The sequence below is a fragment of the Myotis lucifugus genome, unplaced genomic scaffold, assembly GCF_000147115.1.
Source record: "Myotis lucifugus unplaced genomic scaffold, Myoluc2.0 scaffold_100, whole genome shotgun sequence".
NCBI lineage: Eukaryota > Metazoa > Chordata > Mammalia > Chiroptera > Vespertilionidae > Myotis > Myotis lucifugus.
The window spans coordinates 1,758,838-1,777,632 of record NW_005871148.1 but is presented as its reverse complement, the minus strand read 5'-3'; the positions used below and the strand labels follow the sequence as shown (position 1 = coordinate 1,777,632).

The 18,795-nt window shown below is 51.6% G+C and overlaps 2 protein-coding genes and 1 pseudogene across 9 annotated transcripts in view; 2 read left to right on the top strand and 1 right to left on the bottom strand.

Moving 5' to 3' along the window:
- Positions 1 to 11,871, bottom strand: part of ACLY (ATP citrate lyase) — a 49,782-nt gene extending 37,911 nt beyond the window's left edge. For 4 of the 7 annotated variants that reach the window (XR_002830126.1, XM_006092401.3, XM_006092403.3 and 1 more), the window contains exon 1: positions 1,805 to 1,950. The gene's annotated coding sequence lies outside the window, so the exon portion shown is untranslated. Of the gene's footprint in view, positions 1 to 1,645; positions 1,748 to 1,804; positions 1,951 to 11,763 lie in introns of those variants that run through there. The other 3 variants (XM_006092402.3, XM_006092405.3, XM_023756928.1) reach the window with 3 other exon arrangements.
- LOC102432852 lies at positions 5,737 to 6,723 on the top strand (annotated as a pseudogene). Its single transcript, XR_001348950.2, has one exon. The product of XR_001348950.2 is annotated as a eukaryotic translation initiation factor 4E pseudogene (transcript).
- A 354-nt stretch (positions 11,872 to 12,225) lies between the features above and the next one.
- The window catches only part of TTC25 (tetratricopeptide repeat domain 25), a 20,973-nt gene continuing 14,403 nt past the window's right edge, over positions 12,226 to 18,795 (top strand). The window contains exons 1-7 of the mRNA XM_006092400.3: positions 12,226 to 12,356; positions 13,088 to 13,219; positions 13,721 to 13,871; positions 14,561 to 14,622; positions 14,925 to 15,090; positions 16,642 to 16,866; positions 17,041 to 17,248. Coding sequence (XP_006092462.1) covers positions 12,243 to 12,356; positions 13,088 to 13,219; positions 13,721 to 13,871; positions 14,561 to 14,622; positions 14,925 to 15,090; positions 16,642 to 16,866; positions 17,041 to 17,248 — 1,058 coding nt within the window. The 5' untranslated portion in view covers positions 12,226 to 12,242. The remainder of the gene's footprint in view (positions 12,357 to 13,087; positions 13,220 to 13,720; positions 13,872 to 14,560; positions 14,623 to 14,924; positions 15,091 to 16,641; positions 16,867 to 17,040; positions 17,249 to 18,795) is intronic.

The window sequence follows — 18,795 nt, the reverse complement described above, 5'->3', positions numbered from 1 at the left end:
AGCATCAGAAAGTCAAAAAAAAATGTGCACATACCCAATTATGCATATCATTTCAAGGCACTCCCTGTGACTATCCCCTGTGACTACCATCTGATGGCCCCAGACCTTCAGTTAACATTTGCTCTAGTGACGATGAGACTTAAAGGGGATACCAATCTGGGTTTGAGGAGCACCCCCACAAAATCTTAGTCTGAATGTGCTGTCAAACTGGTGACAGATGGTTTCAGGGCAGAGCTAAGACCTCAGGGGTCTACTGTGAGGCCCAAGAAACTGTTACTTAGTAACAGTTAAGTGGGCAAACCATTTGGGAACCTAAAACACATTACACACACACACACACACACACACACACACACACACACGCACGCACAGGCACACACACACATGCACGCGCACGCACACTCCCCGGGAGGGACCTAGGGAGCTGAATGGGGTCTTTTCTGCAGACAGGGGATGTGACCCAGGATTGAGTTCATCTACAGCAGCCACCAAAGGCAGAAGCAGCCCACAGGGGAGGCTGAATGAAAGGAGCCTGTTGCCCAGGAATGCACAGCTGGGACACAGCCAGTGGAGCAGAAGCACTGGGGACGCTACTTAGTGTCTCTCTCCGGGAAAGATAAAAAGTACTCATTTTAAGGTTAGCAGCCGTGAGGTTGGGGTTTTTTTTTTAGGGCAGTTCTGTAAGTGCCCCCTACATCGTGTCACCAGCTGCCAGGTGTCTGAGGGACCTTCCTATCCAAGTCTCCTAAGTGAAGAAGCTCTGTAAGAGGTGAAAATGACTCGTCGGGCAGCCGGGGTCTGCCAGCTAGCCGTCCCTCACCCAACACTGCAGAAACCCAAGGAACTGACCTGGCTGCAACACCGAGCAAAGTTACTGGGCTAAGCGCTGCTCCCCACCATCCTCTCCAACACCCGCTTCCCGGGCAGACTGCGGGGACCCCCTAACGGCATGCATCATTCCTGGGCACTGCACACAGTCTCTGCCAAGGTTGGAGCGGGCAGCAGGCGCGGGGGGCTGGCCCTCGGCCAGGCCCGACAGGAGGGCGGTGGCGGCGGCGGCATCCTCCGGCCCCTTGAGGACCCGGCTCCGGCCAACCTTGGCGTCAGCGCCAAGGGTGGGGAGGGAGACGGGCACCCCGGCCATCTGTCGCTGAGAGGCTTGGCCCGACGGCACCTCCGAAGCGAGGAGGGTCCTTCCTGCACCGCCACTCTCTGGCCAGGTCCTCGCGGCGCGGCCAGGCCTGGGCAGCCCGAGCCCGCGTGGCCCGTGGCGGCGGCACGCCCAGGTGGCTCCCTCCGCTTCGGCGCGGGGCTCCGTGGACTCCACGGCACTAAGAGGAAGGGCCTGCGCCCGGCTTGTTGAGGGGCCCGAGAGGGACAGGAGGTCACCGTTCTCTCTACTTCCCGTTCCCCGCATCCGGTGGGGGGGCCGGATGGGGGCGAGGGGTGGCCCGATAAAGCCTGAGGAAGCTCAGTAACTGGCCCCGGGAGGGGGTGGGGGGCGCCAGCATGGAGAAAGTGCGATTTCACAGAGGAAAGAAGCAAGGACGGCGGAAGCCTGTGCAAACCCCCAGAAACTGGAAGGTGGGAGGGCTGGGGGTTAGTCGCACGTGGCTGCTGGCCGGGGTCTCAGGCGAAGTCTCACCTAAAGGCTAACCCCCCGAAAAACTTCCAAGGAGGTGCAGGGAGGGTGCGTGAACACCAAGCCGGCCTCTGTGGAGGCGGTTCCGGGTTGAGGGAGGGAGGCAGGAAGCTCCTGGGCCAGGTCGGGGCCCTACCGGGGAAGCAGCCGCCGGCCACTCACCTCTCCGCGAAAGTCCGTGCGGGGCGCTCCCTCCACAGGCCGGGACCCAACGCCCACTCTCCGGAGCGCGCCAGCCTCCCGCAGCCGCTAGGGATCCGGCTTTTGTCCTGGCCCCGGAGGGCTTCTCCCCGCCCCTATCAGCACACGTCGTGAGCCGCCCGGCGATTGGTTACATGCGTTCCCTAGCCTGAGCGCCAGGGCTCCTCCCAATTCGCTGCCCTGTAGAGCTCCGCCCAGCGGGCGGGTCCCAGGGGCTGCTGGGAGTTGTAGTCCCGCCAGCGTATCCTTCCCATACAACCCGCGGGCGCCGCCTCTCCGGAGCCTGCTGGGCCGGGGAGGGATCAGGGGCGGAGTCTCGGGTGGGGAGATGGGCCGAGCTACGCCGGGAGGAGAACGTACCGGGCTGGGGGCCGTGGCCTGATCGCCTAGGGGCTGGGCCGGCCGCCACTCCGATAGGGGTGTCGAGTGGGGGGAGAAGGGGAGGGAAAGGGTGTCGCTTGTTGGCCGAACTGGCTGTAGCGCTGCTTTGAGGACCTGGAGTCTCCTTCCTGTCTCCCCATGGGAAAAACTGACGTCGGCATCCCAGCTGCCTGAAATGGGCCACACCGAACCCAGTTGTTTAACCCCGCTTTTTAAAAAACCGTGGCAAACTGCTTTCCCACATGCACTCGGACCCTCTGAGGTTGAGCCCTTGGGGGCGAGGCTGAGAGCCGAGGCTAACTTACCAGACTTCCCAGTATGGGATTAGGCGGTTTCATGGAGTGAGGCAGGTAGGAGGGTGCCATGCACCGCACTCACCTGCTCAGCTCACCGCGGTTTCATGGAAGTTTCTAGTGCAGAGCTGGGGCCATCTCTGCCACTCTCCTGCTCCTCCTCCCACCCCACCCCACCCCCCAGTCCACGCAGAGACACTGGAATGAATGAACTACTCCCTCGCTATTCTCCATTACCTGTGAAACAGACTATAGTTTCCGAACCAAAAACCTGGGACACCCGATCTGATAGGTACTGGTGAGATGGTGGGGGAGAATATTTGAAATCAGACAGTCTTAGAACCCAGGACGTAATATTTACTGCTCCGACATTCTGGAGCAGTAAATATTACCCCAGTCTTGTAGGTCTTTCCAGCTGCACCCTGACCCTAACAGCTGTTTAACTTCAGGGTGGAGAATCATGGGCTGAGCAGCTGAGGTTAAGGGGTCAGGCCAATGCACAGAGAGTCAGCATGCCTGTGCCCCTGCCAAGCACCTGGGTAACACTCACACAGTAGCAATGTTGTGACATTCTTATGACAAAAACTGTGCTATGCCCTCCTCCCCCTAATCCAGTTGTAGCCAGGAGTGGGGCAGCTAAACTTGCTGCCCATGCCTGATATAAGTGACCCCTGATGACATCACTTCCTGGTCCCTTCCTTTTGAAAGAACTCCTCACCTCCTCTCTTTCTTGGCCCTACAGTCTCTCTCACCCCTACATGGGTTGAGTGAGCTCCACCCCTACCAAGAATCTTCCCAAACAGCACAAATCTCAGAGAAGGATCACCTCTCTGTAGGTAAAGAAAACATCTATGAACGTGAGCTAGTGGAAAGATTGCAGTCAGGAAGGGTCGCCTGTGCAGGAGTTATCCTTCTGGTTAGAAAGATAGACTGGCTCAGAAACAGGCATCCAGGTGGAAAATAAGCTATAATAAACTCTTTGTACACCAACTTGGCAATATTGATAAAATGTTAAATGTGCATGCCCTTTGCCCCAACTCTTTCATTTCTAACAATTTACTCCTTCAGGTATACTTGCATATGTCCATGAAGATAGAGATTTTTGTTTTCTTCACTGCTGTGTCTTTAGCACTTTGAATAGGGCCTGGTACCTAGTTAATGCTCAATAAATGTTGGCTGAGTGATTAAGTCCCCCCTCTAGGTGTTGCTGGGACCAAATTTGACTAGTCCTGGACAGGGGTAAGGAGAAAGTAACTGTCCAGAGAGTGAGGGGGGAGCAGTGTTGGCCAGAGTCCATGAATCAATCACTGAAGTTTTTCAGTTTTCTCAGTGGGCCCATTCAAGGCTTCTGCCCCTCACCCCCAACCCCTAACCTCCCCAGAAAAGACTCTCTCATTACCCCACCATATCCCCACAGAGACTCCTGTACCCCAAATTAATCAATATGGCCTCATCTTCTCAAAGGCTCTAAATTCGCCCGGCCAGTGTAGCTCAGTGGTTGAGTGTTGACCCATGTACCAAGAGGTTGCTGGTTCCCGTCAAAGGACGTGCCCGAGTTGTGGGCTCAATCCCCAGTAGGGGGCATGTAGGAGGCAGCCGATCAAAGTTTCTCTCTCATCGATGTTTCTCTCCCTTCCTCTCTCTCTCAAAAAAAAAATCAATAAAAATATTTTTTAAAAAATTTTAACCACCTCTAAACTCTTTTGCTTTTTCTATCTGAATCTTCCAAAACGGGCTGGAGGACAGTTTCATGTCATTGGACACAGAATACAGGTACAACCTCTGTGCCCAAGCTGTGGGCATTCTATCTCAGTTTCAGAAGCCTTCGCCTGCCTAATGCTTCCCTCTTAGGTTTTAATCCAGTTTAGCTGATATTCATGGAGCACCTACTATGTGAAAGGCATGGATGCTAGCACATAATCCCCACAACAACATCATTTTGCCGCCAGGTCCCTTGCCCAGTCCACTACAACTGCTGCAGGTGAGGAGGGAGAGAAAATCATATCCAACGGGTCTCTCCCCTGGCCTGGGAACTCCTTAAGAGCCAGGAATGCATGCCTTGTTCCTTTTGGCATCCCCAGTGCCTATCATGGGATTTGGCACATGTTAGGCACTCACTGTATGAGTGACTGAATAAACACTGAAATGAACATGCAAATGAAAGAAAGAATATATAGGGGAAGAGAAGGGGGGAGCAGGGCCTACCTGAGTGTACAGTTCTAAACCCACCTCTCTCTCTCCCTGTGACAACTAGAGAGAGGGGCTTACATCAGAGACTCATCAGGATCCACCCTGTGAAAAGCCACCGGGTTCCCACTCACTTTTGGCCCAACACTGACTGACCCACCTGCCTTTGGAGCCAAGGGCCCAGGTGACCTGGGGCCGCTCCCCAGGAGGTTCAGCCAGAGCCAGCATCTGTGAGCAGGAAATGTGTTCCAGCCAGCTCCCGGCCAGCCTCTTCCCACAGTCATCCCAACGCTGCGCTCACCCTGCCTTAAAAATGGCTGCTGCCTCCTCCCCACCAGGTGTATTCCTGGGACATTCCCCCTCTTTTAGGAAGTCTTGTCCTAGGAAGGCCACTTACCACTTCCCGTTGTGAGACCAAACTTGCACAACTCCTCTCACAACAGGATCATTTACCCTGAACTGTACTAGGCAGGTTTAACCTCATCTCTGAGTGAGTGAGTTATTTTTGCCTCCTGTCTCTGTTAGCCATGTCCCATGTTGGGGAAGTCTCTCACGGTCAGGCGGAAGCAGAGGGCATGGTGTACAGAACAGCACTGCCAGCCTCCATCGGGACCAACGTCTCTACCCCAACACCAACCGTAAGGTTTTGGGACTGTGCCTCACCTCCGATGTTTGGAGGCCTCCTCCCAAGCATGGGTTGCGCTCACCTCTCTCCCTTATAATTTAGGTGCTGCCTCAAGAATGCACAGCCCCGCCTGTGGACTGAAGGGTCCCAGGTTCGATTCCGGTCAAGAGCATGTACCTGGGTTGTGGGCACATCCCCGGTGGGGGCTGTGCAGGAGGCAGCTGATCGATGTTTCTGTCTCATTGATGTTTCTGGCTCTCTGTCCCTCTTCCTTCCTCTCTGTAAAGAATCAATGAAATATATTTAAAAAAGAAAAAAAAGAATGCACAGCCCCAAGTGCTGCTTATTCAGCCCCATGATCGCAGATTTATAGAATGTCAGACCCAAAAGAAACTGCAGAGGATCTAAGATGGCCACTGTGGAACCGGAAACCACCCCTACTCCTAATCCCCCGCCTACAGAAGAGAAAACAGAATCTAACCAGGAGGTTGCTAACCCAGAACACTATAGTAAACATCCTTTACAGAACAGATGGGCACTCTGGTTTTTTGAAAATGATAAAAGCAAAACTTGGCAAGCAAACCTTCGGCTGATCTCTGAGCTTGATACTGTTGAAGACCTGTGGGCTCTGTACAACCATATCCAGTTATCTAGTAACTTAATGCCTGGCTGTGGCTACTCACTCTTTAAGGATGGCATTAAACCTATGTGGGAAGATGAGAAAAACAAACGAGGAGGACGATGGCTAATTACACTGAACAAACAGCAGAGACGAAGTGACCTTGATCGCTTTTGGCTAGAGACACTGCTGTGCCTTATTGGAGAATCTTTTGATGACTACAGTGGTGATGTATGTGGAGCCTTTGTTAATGTTCGAGCTAAGGGTGATAAGATAGCACTACGGACTACTGAATGTGAAAACAGAGATGCTGCTACACATATAGGGAGGGTATACAAGGAAAGGTTAGGACTTCCTCCAAAGGTAGTGATTGGTTATCAGTCCCATGCAGACACAGCTACTAAGAGGGGCTCCACCACTAAAAATAGGTTTGTTGTTTAAGAAGATACCTTCTGGGTATTCTCATAGGAGACTGCGTCAAGCAATCGAGATTTGGGAGCTGAACCAAAGCCTCTTCAAAAGCAGAGTGGACTGCATTTAAATTTGATTTCCATCTAAATGTTGTAAAGATATAAGAGAAGTCTCATTCACCTTTGTCTTGTACTTCTGTGTTCATCTTTTTTTTTTTTTTTTGGCTAGAATGTCCACTTACCCAATCAAAGAATTACAGTACACATCATCCCCAGAATCCATTAATGTGTTTCTGGCCCACTCTGTAATAGCTTAGAAGAATTATTATTACAAACATATTTTACCCATCCACAATGTTAAAAAAGAACTTGCAATTCTATACCTTACAGGAAAAGAATTCTGTTTATGTTCCATTGGATGCAGGAGCATATTTTGCTGGTTTGAAAGAGTATGATGCATACAGTTTTCTAGCAATTTTCTTTGTTTCTTTTTACAGCATTGTCTTGGCTGTGCTCTTGCTGGTGGCTGCTAGGTTTTAATTTATTTGTTTCCCTTGAAGACATTAGTGATTCTGATTTCACTTTTTCATTTGTTTTGCTTTTGTTTTTTCCTCATGTAATATTGGTGAAGGATCCAGGAATATGACACAAAGGTGGAATAAGCATTAATTTTGGGCATTCTTTGGTAATTTTTTTTGTAACTACAAAGCTTTGCTACAAATTTATGCATTTCATTCAAATCAGTGATCTATGTTTGTGTGATTTCCTAAACATAATTGTGGATTATAAAAAAATGTAACATCACCCTGGCTGGTTTGGCTCACTGGATAGAGCGTCGGCCTGGGGACTGAAGGGTCCCAGGTTCGATTCCGGTCAAGGGCATGTACCTTGGTTGCAGGCACATCCCCAGTAGGGGGTGTGCAGGAGACAGCTGATCGATGTTTCTAACTCTCTATCCCTCTCTCTTCCTCTCTGTAAAAAATCAATAAAATATATTTTTAAAAAAAGAAAATTACAACTTAAAAAAAAAGTAACATCATAATTACATTCCTAATTAGAATTAGTATGTCTGTTTTTGTATCTTTATGCTGTATTTTAACACTTTGTATTAGGTTATTTTGCTTTGGTTAAAAAATGGCTCAAGTAGAAAAGCGGTCCCATTCATATTAAGACAGTGTACAAAACTGTAAATAAAATGTGTACAGTGAATTGTCTTTAAAGAGAGAGAGAGAGAGAGAGAGAGACTGCAGAAATCCCCTAGTCCAATTCTCTTACCAAAAAAAAAAAAATGTAGGGGAAATTGAGGCCCAAACAGATGACCTTAATGTAGATGGGAGGGCAAATTGATACAACGTCTTTGGAGACCAATGGGAATTATCTAGTAAAATTGAAGAGTCACATACACTAAGACCCTGCAGGTCCACTCTTAGGTATGTACCTTGGAGCATCTCATATACGCATGTGCCCGGAGACACGTGTGCAATTACCCAAAAACTGGATGGAGCCCAGATGTCCTTCAACAGTTGAATAGATGGGTTGTGGTATACTGGCAAAATGAAAAATGTGACAGACGTAGGAAAATGAATGACTTGCAGCTACACACAAAACATAAATTCATCTCAAAAACATGATGTTGAACAAAAGAAAGTGGGCCATGCCCTAACCAGTTTGGCTCAGTGGATAGAGCATCAGCCTGCGGACTGAAAGGTCCCAGGTTCGATTCCGGTCAAGGGCATGTACCTTGGTTGCGGGCACATCCCCAGTAGGGAGTGTGCAGGAGGCAGCTGATCGATGTTTCTCTCTCATCAATGTTTCTAATTCTCTATCCCTCTCCCTTCCTGTCTGTAAAAAATCAATAAAATATATTTTAAAAAAAGGAAAGTGGGCCATAAAAGAACAAATATAGTACAATTCCCTTTACATAATTAAAACAAGCAAACCTAAATCGTTTTTTAAAACTACAAGAAAAGCAAGGAAATGATTATCACAAAGAACTGGACAGTGGTTCTCTCATTCAAATACATACTTACTGAGTTCCTGCAACGTGCCAGGTACTATTCTGGGCACTGGAGCAACAATGGTGAATGAAGGAAGCAAAAGTGCTTACCCTTGTATAGTTTATGTTTTATCATGGGAAACAGTAACAAGCAATCCATAAAATACGTAAAGAAGTTATTTAGTATATTAAGGAGTGGTGTTATGGAAAAAGAAAAACAAGAGAGTAGGGCATCGGGAATTCCCAAATCGAGGTGGAGGGCAAGTGGGTTGCAGTATTACAGAGAGTGGTGGGGGTAAGCCTCATTGCAAAGGAGAGATTTGAGCAAATCAAGAAGGAAGGGAGAGAGTCAGTTAAGTGGCGGGGAGGGAGCATTCCAGGCCCATTATGGGCCATTTGGGGCCAAGAGAACACCCAGAGCAAAGGCCCTAGAAAAGGAGCAAGCCTGCTGTTTTTCTCTTCAAGGAACAATAGGAGGCCAGGTGGCTGGAGCGCCGATGATGGAGAGAGCAGCTTTTATTCTGAGCGAAATGGACCACTGCAAGGTTCTGAACAGAACTGACTGGCATTTCAAAGGAATATTCTGCCTGCTCTGTTGGGAAGGAAGGGGGTGAGGGAGGAACAAAGAGACACAGTTTGAAGGATATCGTAGTAATTCAAGAGAGAGATGACGGGGGCTCAGACCAGGGTGGTAATCCAGAGGGTGGTGGTTACCTGGGGAGGCTGCGGCGGTGCAGGGATGGGGCTGTGATTTGGGAGGGGCAAGGGAGAGAGAGTGAGAGACAGAAACATCAATGATGAGAGAGAATCATTGATCAGCTGCCTCTTGCACGCCCGACACTGGGGATTGAGCCCACAACCCAGGCATGTGCCCTGACAGGGAGTCAAACCATGACCTCCATGGTTCATAGGTCGACATTCGACCACTGAGCTTCACAGGCCAGACTAGAATAAATCTTGAAAACAGAGTGTAAGCTCTCTTGGTCCTTTTTCAAAATTGCTTTGGCTATTCTAGGTCCTTTGCATTCCCACATAAATTTTAGAATCAGCTTGTCAATTACTAAAAAAAAATGTCTGCTGGGATTTTGATTGGGATTGTGTTGAATCTATAGATTTCCTCTTTGCAGGAGGTTGTTTTTTTTCCAAATAGCTGCTGATTACTTCAGCAGTGTGTTTAACTCATATATGTGCACATCTTAACAACCTAGGACAGGACGATTTTTTTTAATTTCTTTTTTTTTTTTAAAGAGTGGAGGGAGGGGTAGAGACAGAGAGAGAAACATCTGTGTGAGAGAGACACATCGATTGGTTGCCTCCCACACGAGCCCAAATAGGGCCAGGGGTTGGATTGAGCCTGCAACGAGAAACGTGCCTTTGACTGGAACTGAACCCAGGACCCTTCAGTCCACAGGCTAACACTCTATCCACTGAGCCAAACTGGCTAGGGCAAACAGGATGATTTTCACTCCAGTCCATGGGGTTGCTGCTCCTTACACACGTTGTGAACTTAAGTCTGGGCTTTTCTCACCTCCTTCTCTACTTAGGTGTCGCTGGCGCCATCCTACTCACCCTCAACTCAGTTATGCTGGCATTTTCTTCTTAATCCCCCATGAAGCTGTCTCTGACCCATACCAAACCCTAAATCAGCGGTTCTCAACCTGTGGGTCGCGACCCCTTTGGAGGTCGAACGACCCTTTCACAGGGGTCGCCTAAGACCATCCTGCATATCAGATATTTATATTATGATTCATAACAGTAGCAACATTACAGTTATGAAGTAGCAATGAAAATAATTTTATGGTTGGGTCACAACATGAGGAACTGTATTTAAAGGGCCAGAAGGTTGAGAACCACTGCCCTAAATGAATCATTCACTCACCTGGGCTTCACACCACTCTGTCCTCATATAGGCGCACAGAACTTTGAATAATTTCATGTCACTTTAAGAAGTCATTATTGTCTATGCATCTCTCTCCCTAATTAGACAGAATTCTTCCAGGGGAGGAAGCAAGTTATTTGTTATTATCTTGGTGTTAAAGTCATTCTTCTTTGAATTGAACCTTTTATTTTGAGATATTGTAAATTCATATGCAGTTGTAAGAAATAATGCAAAGAGATCCCATCCCCCTTTACCTGGTTCCCCCAAAGTTAACACCTTGAAAAACTTTAGTACAATAACCACCGGAAGTTGGCACTGACCCCACCCACTGAGCTTATTCAGATTTCCCAAGTGTCACATGTCCTCATTGTGTGTACATGTGTGTGTAGTTAAGGATTTTTTTAAAAAATATATATCTTTATTGATTTCAGAGAGGGAGAGGGAAAGAGAGATAGAAATATCAATGATGAGAGAGAATCATTGATTGGCTGCCTCCTGTACATCCCCCACTGGGGATAAAGCCCACAACTCAGGCATGTGCTCTTGGCTGGAATCGAACCTGGGACCCTTCAGTCCGCAGGCCGACGCTCTATCCACTGAGCCAAACCGGTTAGGGCACTATTTGCACTTTAACAATTATTTATTTAGGTTCTACTATGTGCCAGACAGTTGAATTCTGGAAATACAAGTTTGACATAAGATCCCTGCCTTTGTACAATCTGTAGTTAGCACCTCAGAACTGGAGTCAGTGCCTGGAGTTGAATCCTTCCTCTGACACTTGCTAGTTCAATTATCTTGGACATGTTATCAGCTTTATCAGCCCTGGCTGGTTTGGCTCAGTGGATAGAGGGTTGGCCTGTGGACTGAAAGGTCCCAGGGTTCAATTCCGGTCAAGGGCACATGCCCAGGTTGTGGGCTCAAACCCCAGTAGGGGCCATGCAGGAGGCAGCTGATCAATGGGTCTTTCTCATCATTGATGTTTCTATCTCTCTTTCCCTCTCCCTTCCGACCTTCTTTATCAGTTTCCTTATCTCAAACAGTAACAGTACTTCCCCCATAGGCTTATACTGTGCTTAGCAGGATGTCTGGTGTCCTAAAACAACACGCAATCCCCTTAGGGTGGGAGGAGCAATCTATACTAAGGTTATGAATGATATTGTAATTTACTGACCACCTTCCACAAGCAACTGTATGCCAGAGACTTCACTTCTGCACGCAGCCTTGGGATAGATGATAGGTCACAAACTCCTTGGCATTGGGAGTTGACCTTTCAAAATAATCTAGTCCAGACCAGGGTGTCTGTTGGAACCTAGTCCACTTGGGGGAGGGGGGAGGAGGGCGTGGAGGGAGAATATCAGGAAAGGCATTGACCCAAGCCTGCCACTAGCAGGGGTTCAAGACATGTGTTAAATCGAAGGTTGAACCCAACGTTATTTTCCACCCTGTCTCGGGCAGACCCTCTCATCTGGAAGGTTGGACTATCTTCCCGTTCATGAGGCAGCAGGAAAGGGAAAGGTGCAGACCCCTTACCTGCAGCCGCAGGTTACGCAGTTGGGGAATGGAGCCCGCCTGCCCGAGGATTACCGCGACTCCGAGCTCCTCCCCGACGGCGCCCTCCCGGTGCACACGGCCTCGCCCCGAGTCCGATCCCTATTTAGAATCCTGCCGCGATCCTCTCCCTAGTTTTCTGGCTACAAATTCTGGACACGATTCAACCGCGGAGAGAACCGGTGGAGCGTGCCACAGAGATCACGCGAGCGGGGCCGCCGTGCACGCACCGGACACGCGGCGGCCACACCTCCAGCCTGTGCGCAGCGGCCCGGGCGCGGCGCCCTCCGGCCGGGGCGGTCCCGGGGCTGAGGCCCCGCAGGAGCAGGGGGAGGGACCGGAAGTAGGTCTCTGTATCCCGGTTGCTAAGAGACGGGGTTTCCACAAGCCAAACAGAGGTTCTACGCCTTCTTTTCTCCCTTTCTCGGGTTCAGCTTTGCCGAATTCAGAATTCGGTCATCATGTCGGACCAAGAAATTGACATCTTGCGAAGCACCTTTCCCTCCTACATGGCTGAGGGCGAGCGGCTCTATCTCTGCGGGGAGTTCTCTAAAGCTGCCCTCAGCTTCAGCAACGTGAGTCGCGCTCTGACCCTATCCATCGCCCATCACCGCTCGGGATTCCCGACGGTGCCTGGATAACACTGTCGTTCTGGTGGATGCACCACAGTGACAGATAAGCCCCTGCTAAGCCGTTTTCCACCAATTCCCACCTGTGTTCCACCTGATTCTCATTCTCAATAACTATTCTGACCCCTTCTACTTTTAAAAAAATAATATTTGTATTGATTTCAGAGGGGAAGGGGAGAGAGAGAGAGAGAGAGAGAGGGAGAGAGAAACATCAATGATGAGAGAGAATCACTGATTGGCTGCCTCCAGCACGTCCCCTATTGAGGATTGAGCCCATAACCCCAGGCATGTGCCCTGACCAGGAATCAAACCGTGACCTCCTGATTCATAGGTTGATGCTCAACCACTGAGCCATGCCAGCCAGGCTTCTACTTTTTAAATCAAATGTTTCGTGATTGATTGGCCTCCCTCTACAGAGCAGGCCCAATTCCCCATCACTAGTGGGGTGATTGGCTGGGAGACTTCTTGCAGAAGTGAAGTCTCAGTTGCTTATGGAAGGTGGTCAGTAAATAACTAACAGTATCATACATAACCTTAGCATAGAGTGCTCCACCGCACCCGTAGGGGATTCAGTGCTGTTTTAGGCTAGCAGGCATCCTGATTTGGGCTGCCATTACCAATCCGGCTTCTACCTTGCCCTGCCTGGTACCTGTCAGCCTGTGTGGTTCCTTTCTCAGGCTCTTCACCTTCAGGATGGAGACAAGAACTGCCTGGTTGCCCGCTCCAAGTGCTACCTGAAGATGGGAGAGTTAGAGAAATCCCTGAAGGATGCTGAGGATTCACTCCAGGGTGACCCGACTTTCTGCAAGGTGACTGTAGGGGTGGGGAACTCCAACTTGCTTTCACCACTGCCATTGTCTGCAGCGCCCTCTGGCTAGAAGTGGTAGGAGAACCAGCCAGACTGCCTAGAGCAGTGATGGCGAACCTTTTGAGCTCGGCGTGTCAGCGTTTTGAAAAACCCTAACTTAACTCTGGTGCCGTGACACATATAGAAATTTTTTGATCTTTGCAACCATAGTAAAACAAAGACTTATATTTTTGATATTTATTTTATATATTTAAATGCCATTTAACAAAGAAAAATCAACCAAAAAAATGAGTTCGCGTGTCACCTCTGACACGCGTGTCATAGGTTCGCCATCACTGGCCTAGAGTCTGATGCCATTTTTCTCTTTCTTGATAGGTCACTTGTTTAGCTCCCTGCCTCGGTATCCCAACCTTGACCCCAGCCCAAGCCCCTCCTGTTCCACCACACCCGAATTCTGTGATGCCTTGTCTGTCCGCCTTGATTTGACTTCCTCTCATTTCAGGGCATTTTACAAAAGGCGGAGACCCTGTACACCATGGGAGACTTTGAGTTTGCCTTGGTGTTCTATCATCGAGGCTATAAGCTACGGCCTGATCGGGAATTCAAAGTTGGAATTCAGAAAGCCCAGGAAGCCATCAATAACTCAGTGGGAAGTGAGTGGCTGTGGGACCTGGGCCCTTCTCCAGGAAGTCCCTTAGAGTTCTTAGGTTTGGAGGAAGGCCTGAGGGCCTTAGGGGGTGACCACCAGGAGGCCTACAGGGAGTCCCATGCTTGGATTTGGCTGCTGCTGATTTTGTTGAAGATTAGGAACCGTTCCATGAACCGTTCACTGGGAGGACCAATCCCCGGTCCACTATACTGAGCACTGCAGTGTCTGGTTATCCTCAATGCCAGATAAGAAGGGCTGTTTCCCTCACGTCAGATGAATATGCCTGGTTTGGGCCTGGTATCGTAGGGTTGCATGGAGTCCCAAGTCTAGTCTTCCCTAGTCTCTGGCTTCTTCCCTTACCACCTGTGCACCAAGAGCTGGCCTGTGTTGGGGGAGGGGGAAGGAGAGTGAGAGCTTGCCAGTGTGAATGCCAGGGTGTGGAAATGCATGGCATGGGAATCCATTTGTTTGGGAATCTGGCTGCCATGGCCCTGGGCTAGCAGGGGCTGCCTAGCCTCCTACAAGAGTATTACACGAAACACCACGCACCATTTGCCTGCCAGGCTGGCTCAGAGCCAGCTTTGCCACAACATCCCCCACCCCCCTGCCCGAGGCAGCCATTTCCACATGAAAATATGGGACAGGTCATGCTGGGGGTCTGGTCGACCTGAGCCCCAGCTTCTGTCCTTGCAGCTCCTTCTTCAATTAAGCTGGAGAACAAAGGAGACCTCTCCTTCTTAAGCAAGCAGGCTGAGGTAAGGGCCCCGGTTCTGATGCTACAATCCTTCCAGGGAAGAGGCCACGCGTACCTGAGGCACACAAGTCTTAGTGGCCCTGTTGCCAGGGAACTAGCTCCTACCCGTCACAGGCAGCCATGGGAGCCTGCCCCAGCTCCACAGGGGCCCTGATCGTCCAGCTTTCCCTGGGGCAGAAACACTCCATGGGTTTTGGTCCCCTGGGAGGTCCCAGAGGAAGAGTTTGGGATCCCAGATTCTGGGCCCCTGGGTTCTCTGTGCGCCTTGCTGAGGCTCTGTCGGGTGCTGCTCTCTCTTCCCAGAGTATGAAAGCCCTGCAGAAGCCGCATCCCGTGAGGCAGGTCTCATACTACGCCAAGACAGAGTCCAAGCGGAGGGGCTCGGTCAAGAGCGAGAAGACAGTCCGCCAGCTGCTAGGCGAGCTCTATGTGGATAAGGAGTATCTGGAGAAGCTCCTCCTGGATGAAGGTCTCAGGCCCTTTGTTTGCAACAGGGAACGGGGCGAAGGGGATCTGGAGTGGATGCTGAATGCGCGAGGCAGAGGCAGAATCTATCCTATTAGCCAACCTGTTCCTATGGACAGGTTTTACGCTCATTTTACAGATGGGGAAACTGAGGCGCAGAAAGGTTAAGTCGCCTAAGGTCATGCCTAGGCCAGCAGCTGAAGAGCTTTCAGATTTGAATCCAGGAAGTTCAGTTTCAGAACCAGTGCTCTCGAGCACTGTGCTGCCCTGGGAGGGGGCTCCGAAGACTTGGGTTCCTCTACCACCGTGTCCCTGAAGGGGGTGTCCCCTTGGCCTTCAGTAAGGACAAAGGCCAAAGAATTCCAACAGGAGGTGCTAGGAGGGGAATCTGAGGACACTAATACTAGAATGTCCCACACCTCATCTGGTACAGCCCTTCCTTTTATTTATTTTTAAATGTATTTTTATTGATTTCAGAGAGGAAGGGAGAGGGAGAGAGAGAGAGATAGAAACATCAACGATGAGAAAGAATCGTTGACCGGCTGCCTCCTGCACACCTCCACTGGGGATCAAGCCCACCACCCAGGCATGTGCCCTGGCTGGGAATCGAGCCATGACCTCCTGGTTCATGGGTCGCCACTCAACCACTGAGCCATGCCGGCCGGGCCAACCCTTCCTTTTAGAGATAAGGAAAGAGGGACCCTGAATGGGGAGTAACTTGTTCAGGTTGACAAGCAAGTTAATGGTGGAGTTGCTGCGAGAGCCCAGCCTCCTCACCTCTGGTCCACCGATCTTCCAACCACGCTGTGCTGGCAGCGACAGGACATGGGACGGAGCCTTGAAATGAATGCCTCACTTAAACATGTGGGGTGGGAGTCTGGCCATTGGCTGATGAGCCTGCGCAGGGATCAGCCTTGAATCAATGGCTTTTCTCCAGAGCTGACTCCAAGGCCGCCCGCAGGGTCCTTGCAGGTCTGTCACAGGGCGGCGTCACCGTCACCATTGGCTCATCTCCAATGCTTCCCTCCCCAGAGGAGCTTCTGTGGAGGAAGCGGGGGGGGGGGGCCTGACTACTCCAATTGGCCTTGCAGCTCTGCCACCAGCTCTAACCTCTGCTCAGGTGGCGGGCAGGACCTGGGCACACCCCCCAGCTCCCAGCTGGCGCTGGCCCACTTCACACCTGGGGAGTCACGTGGTGCTGGCCACCTGGGCCAGGCTGTGCATTTAGATGGCCTCTGCTTGGAATGGGGGAGCCCGGAAGGCCGGGGGCTATCATCGGCCGCCCCTTCTGTTAGTTCCTCATGAAAGTATATCTTGCCATAAGGGGCCTATGCACTCAGCGCCATACCGTGGGAAAGCCGGCAAGGGAAGGGCTCTGGCCTCATCTGGGCCCAGATGGACCCCCTCTGCCACCCTGTGCTCTGGCTTTGCTCACTGTTTCTGCAACTCCAGGCAGAGCCCCCCACAGGGCCCTGAAGCAGGGACCCAGAGCCAAGAGGAGGCGACTCCCTTAGGTGCCTGTTCTGGTTGGTTCTCCTCACACCCTCCCCCTCAGACCTGATCAAAGGCACCATCAAGCACGGCCAGACCGTGGAGGACCTCATCATGACGGGCATCAACTACCTGGACTCCCGCAGTAACTTCTGGAGGCAACAAAAGCCCATCTACGCCAGGGAGCGTGACCGGAAGCTGATGCAAGAGAAATGGCTGCGGAACCGCAAACGCCGGCCCTCGCAGACGGCCCGATACATCCTCAAGAGCCTGGAGGACATTGACATGCGTGGGTGATGTTCTCAGAGGGACGGGGACTGTGTCAGGTGGGAAGGGAGCAACAGAGCAGCCTGCGCCCCTGGCCTCCGTGGGCTGTGGGTGGCGTGGGGGGGGTGGGGGGGAGGTGGGTTCTCCCCTCAGCCACCAAGATGTCCCGCCTCCACATCCCTCTGTCGCTTCCCAGTGCTGACCAGCGGCAGTGCAGAAGGGAGCCTCCAGAAAGCCGAGAAAGTGCTGAAGAAGGTGCTGGAATGGAACAAAGAAGAGGTGCCCAACAAGGATGAGCTGCTTGGGAACTTGTACAGCTGCATAGGGAATGCCCAGATCGAGCTGGGGCAGATGGTAGCAGCCCTGCAGAGCCACAGAAGAGACCTGGAGATCGCCAAGGAATAGTGAGTGCCTGGGGAGGCGGGAGACCAGGGGCCCAGGCCAGGGGCCCGTAGAGGAGCTGGGCTGGGCCTGTTGTAGCTGGGCCTCTTGCCAGGGCTGCTGGTGGCTGAACTCCCATCTCCTGCCCTGCTTGCCTGGGGGTGGGGGTGGGGGCGAGGGGGAAGAGCCCGCGGAGGGAGGAGCCACCTGCCCAGCACTGAGGGTCAGGGGCTGAAGGAGACTGTTGGCTTTTCGCCACAAAGGGGAGGGCACTGGCCCACAACTCGAAAAAGCTCCCAGTGGTCTGGCTCTTCGGGGTGTTTTCATTCGGACACCATGTCAGCATGCATGCCTCCACCCCAGGCATGCAGAGGCTGCTAGCACCGGGAACACAGCAAAGCCCAGACACAAGGGGAGTGAAAGGGGAGGTGTGAAAGGGGAGGGACATCGCTAACAAATCACCATGGTGACAAGTGTGAGGAAGGAAAGCCCAGGAACCTGTTAGGAGCCGTATATTTCAGGAGCACTTTAGGGGGCCTGTGGGGAGGCACCGAGGCACGTGGGAGGACGCTTGAGGCCGGAGAGCACAGGGTATTGCCAGGGGAAGAGTGGGCCAGAGGAGGCTGGACCAAGGGGGCAGGAATCAGAGCCAACCAGGGCCTCGCAGACCATGGGGCTGACCAAGTGCCCCGGCTCTGGAGTCCGGCCGACCCGAGCTTCGGAATTGTGTCTCCAGCTGTGGGACCTTGGACAAGGCACCTAACCTCTCTCAGCCTCAGGTGGACGTAGCAATAGCCCCACCTGAGAGGGTGGGAGGGAGGGCCGGGTGCGAGTGCACACGGAGACCTCAGGACACGGCTGTGGAGCCACAGTGACAGTAACCAGCTCTTCAGCTCTTCACACCTGGTGGCCCCTCAGGGGTACCATGGCTTTCGGGGCACCTGGTTTGAACCTTTGGCGTCATTGGTGACTTTCTCCTCCCACAGTTCTGAGTCCCTTTCCGCCTCTCGTCATCCTGTTTCTACGCACAGGTTGGCCCTCGGCTCTCCCTGCCTCCAGCTGCTCCCACACATCACCTCCAGCGACTCTGCTTCTCATCTCTCAACCCTCCTTCCCTTGCTGACAAACAGGCCTTGGTCCGTTGTTGGCCTCAGATAGAAACCAAATACCTTTGCTTGGTACTCAGGGCCCTCTGATGTCAGTCCTCCATGTGGGTCAAACTGGACTTCCGGAACATTCATTCCCCCTCCTGCCCTCTCCTCACGGGCGGGAGCCTGCAGGCCGTCCATTCCCAGTTCATTCTCACCTGCCTGCGCCGGGGAGCAGGATTTTCACAAAATTTTTTTTTTTTTTTTTTGGGGGGGGGGGGGGGGGCAGCTTTGGAGACATACCTGACTTTGACCCTGGCTCTGGCACTCAGAGGCTGTGTGGGTTTGATTAAGCTGCTCACTTCAGTTTCCTCATCTCTAGTGAAGGCCTAATAATACCAACTCACAGGGGTTGTGAGAATGAAATGATATGTATCGACAGTAAGGCATTTGGACCCAACCCTATCCCAGGCCCTAAAGAC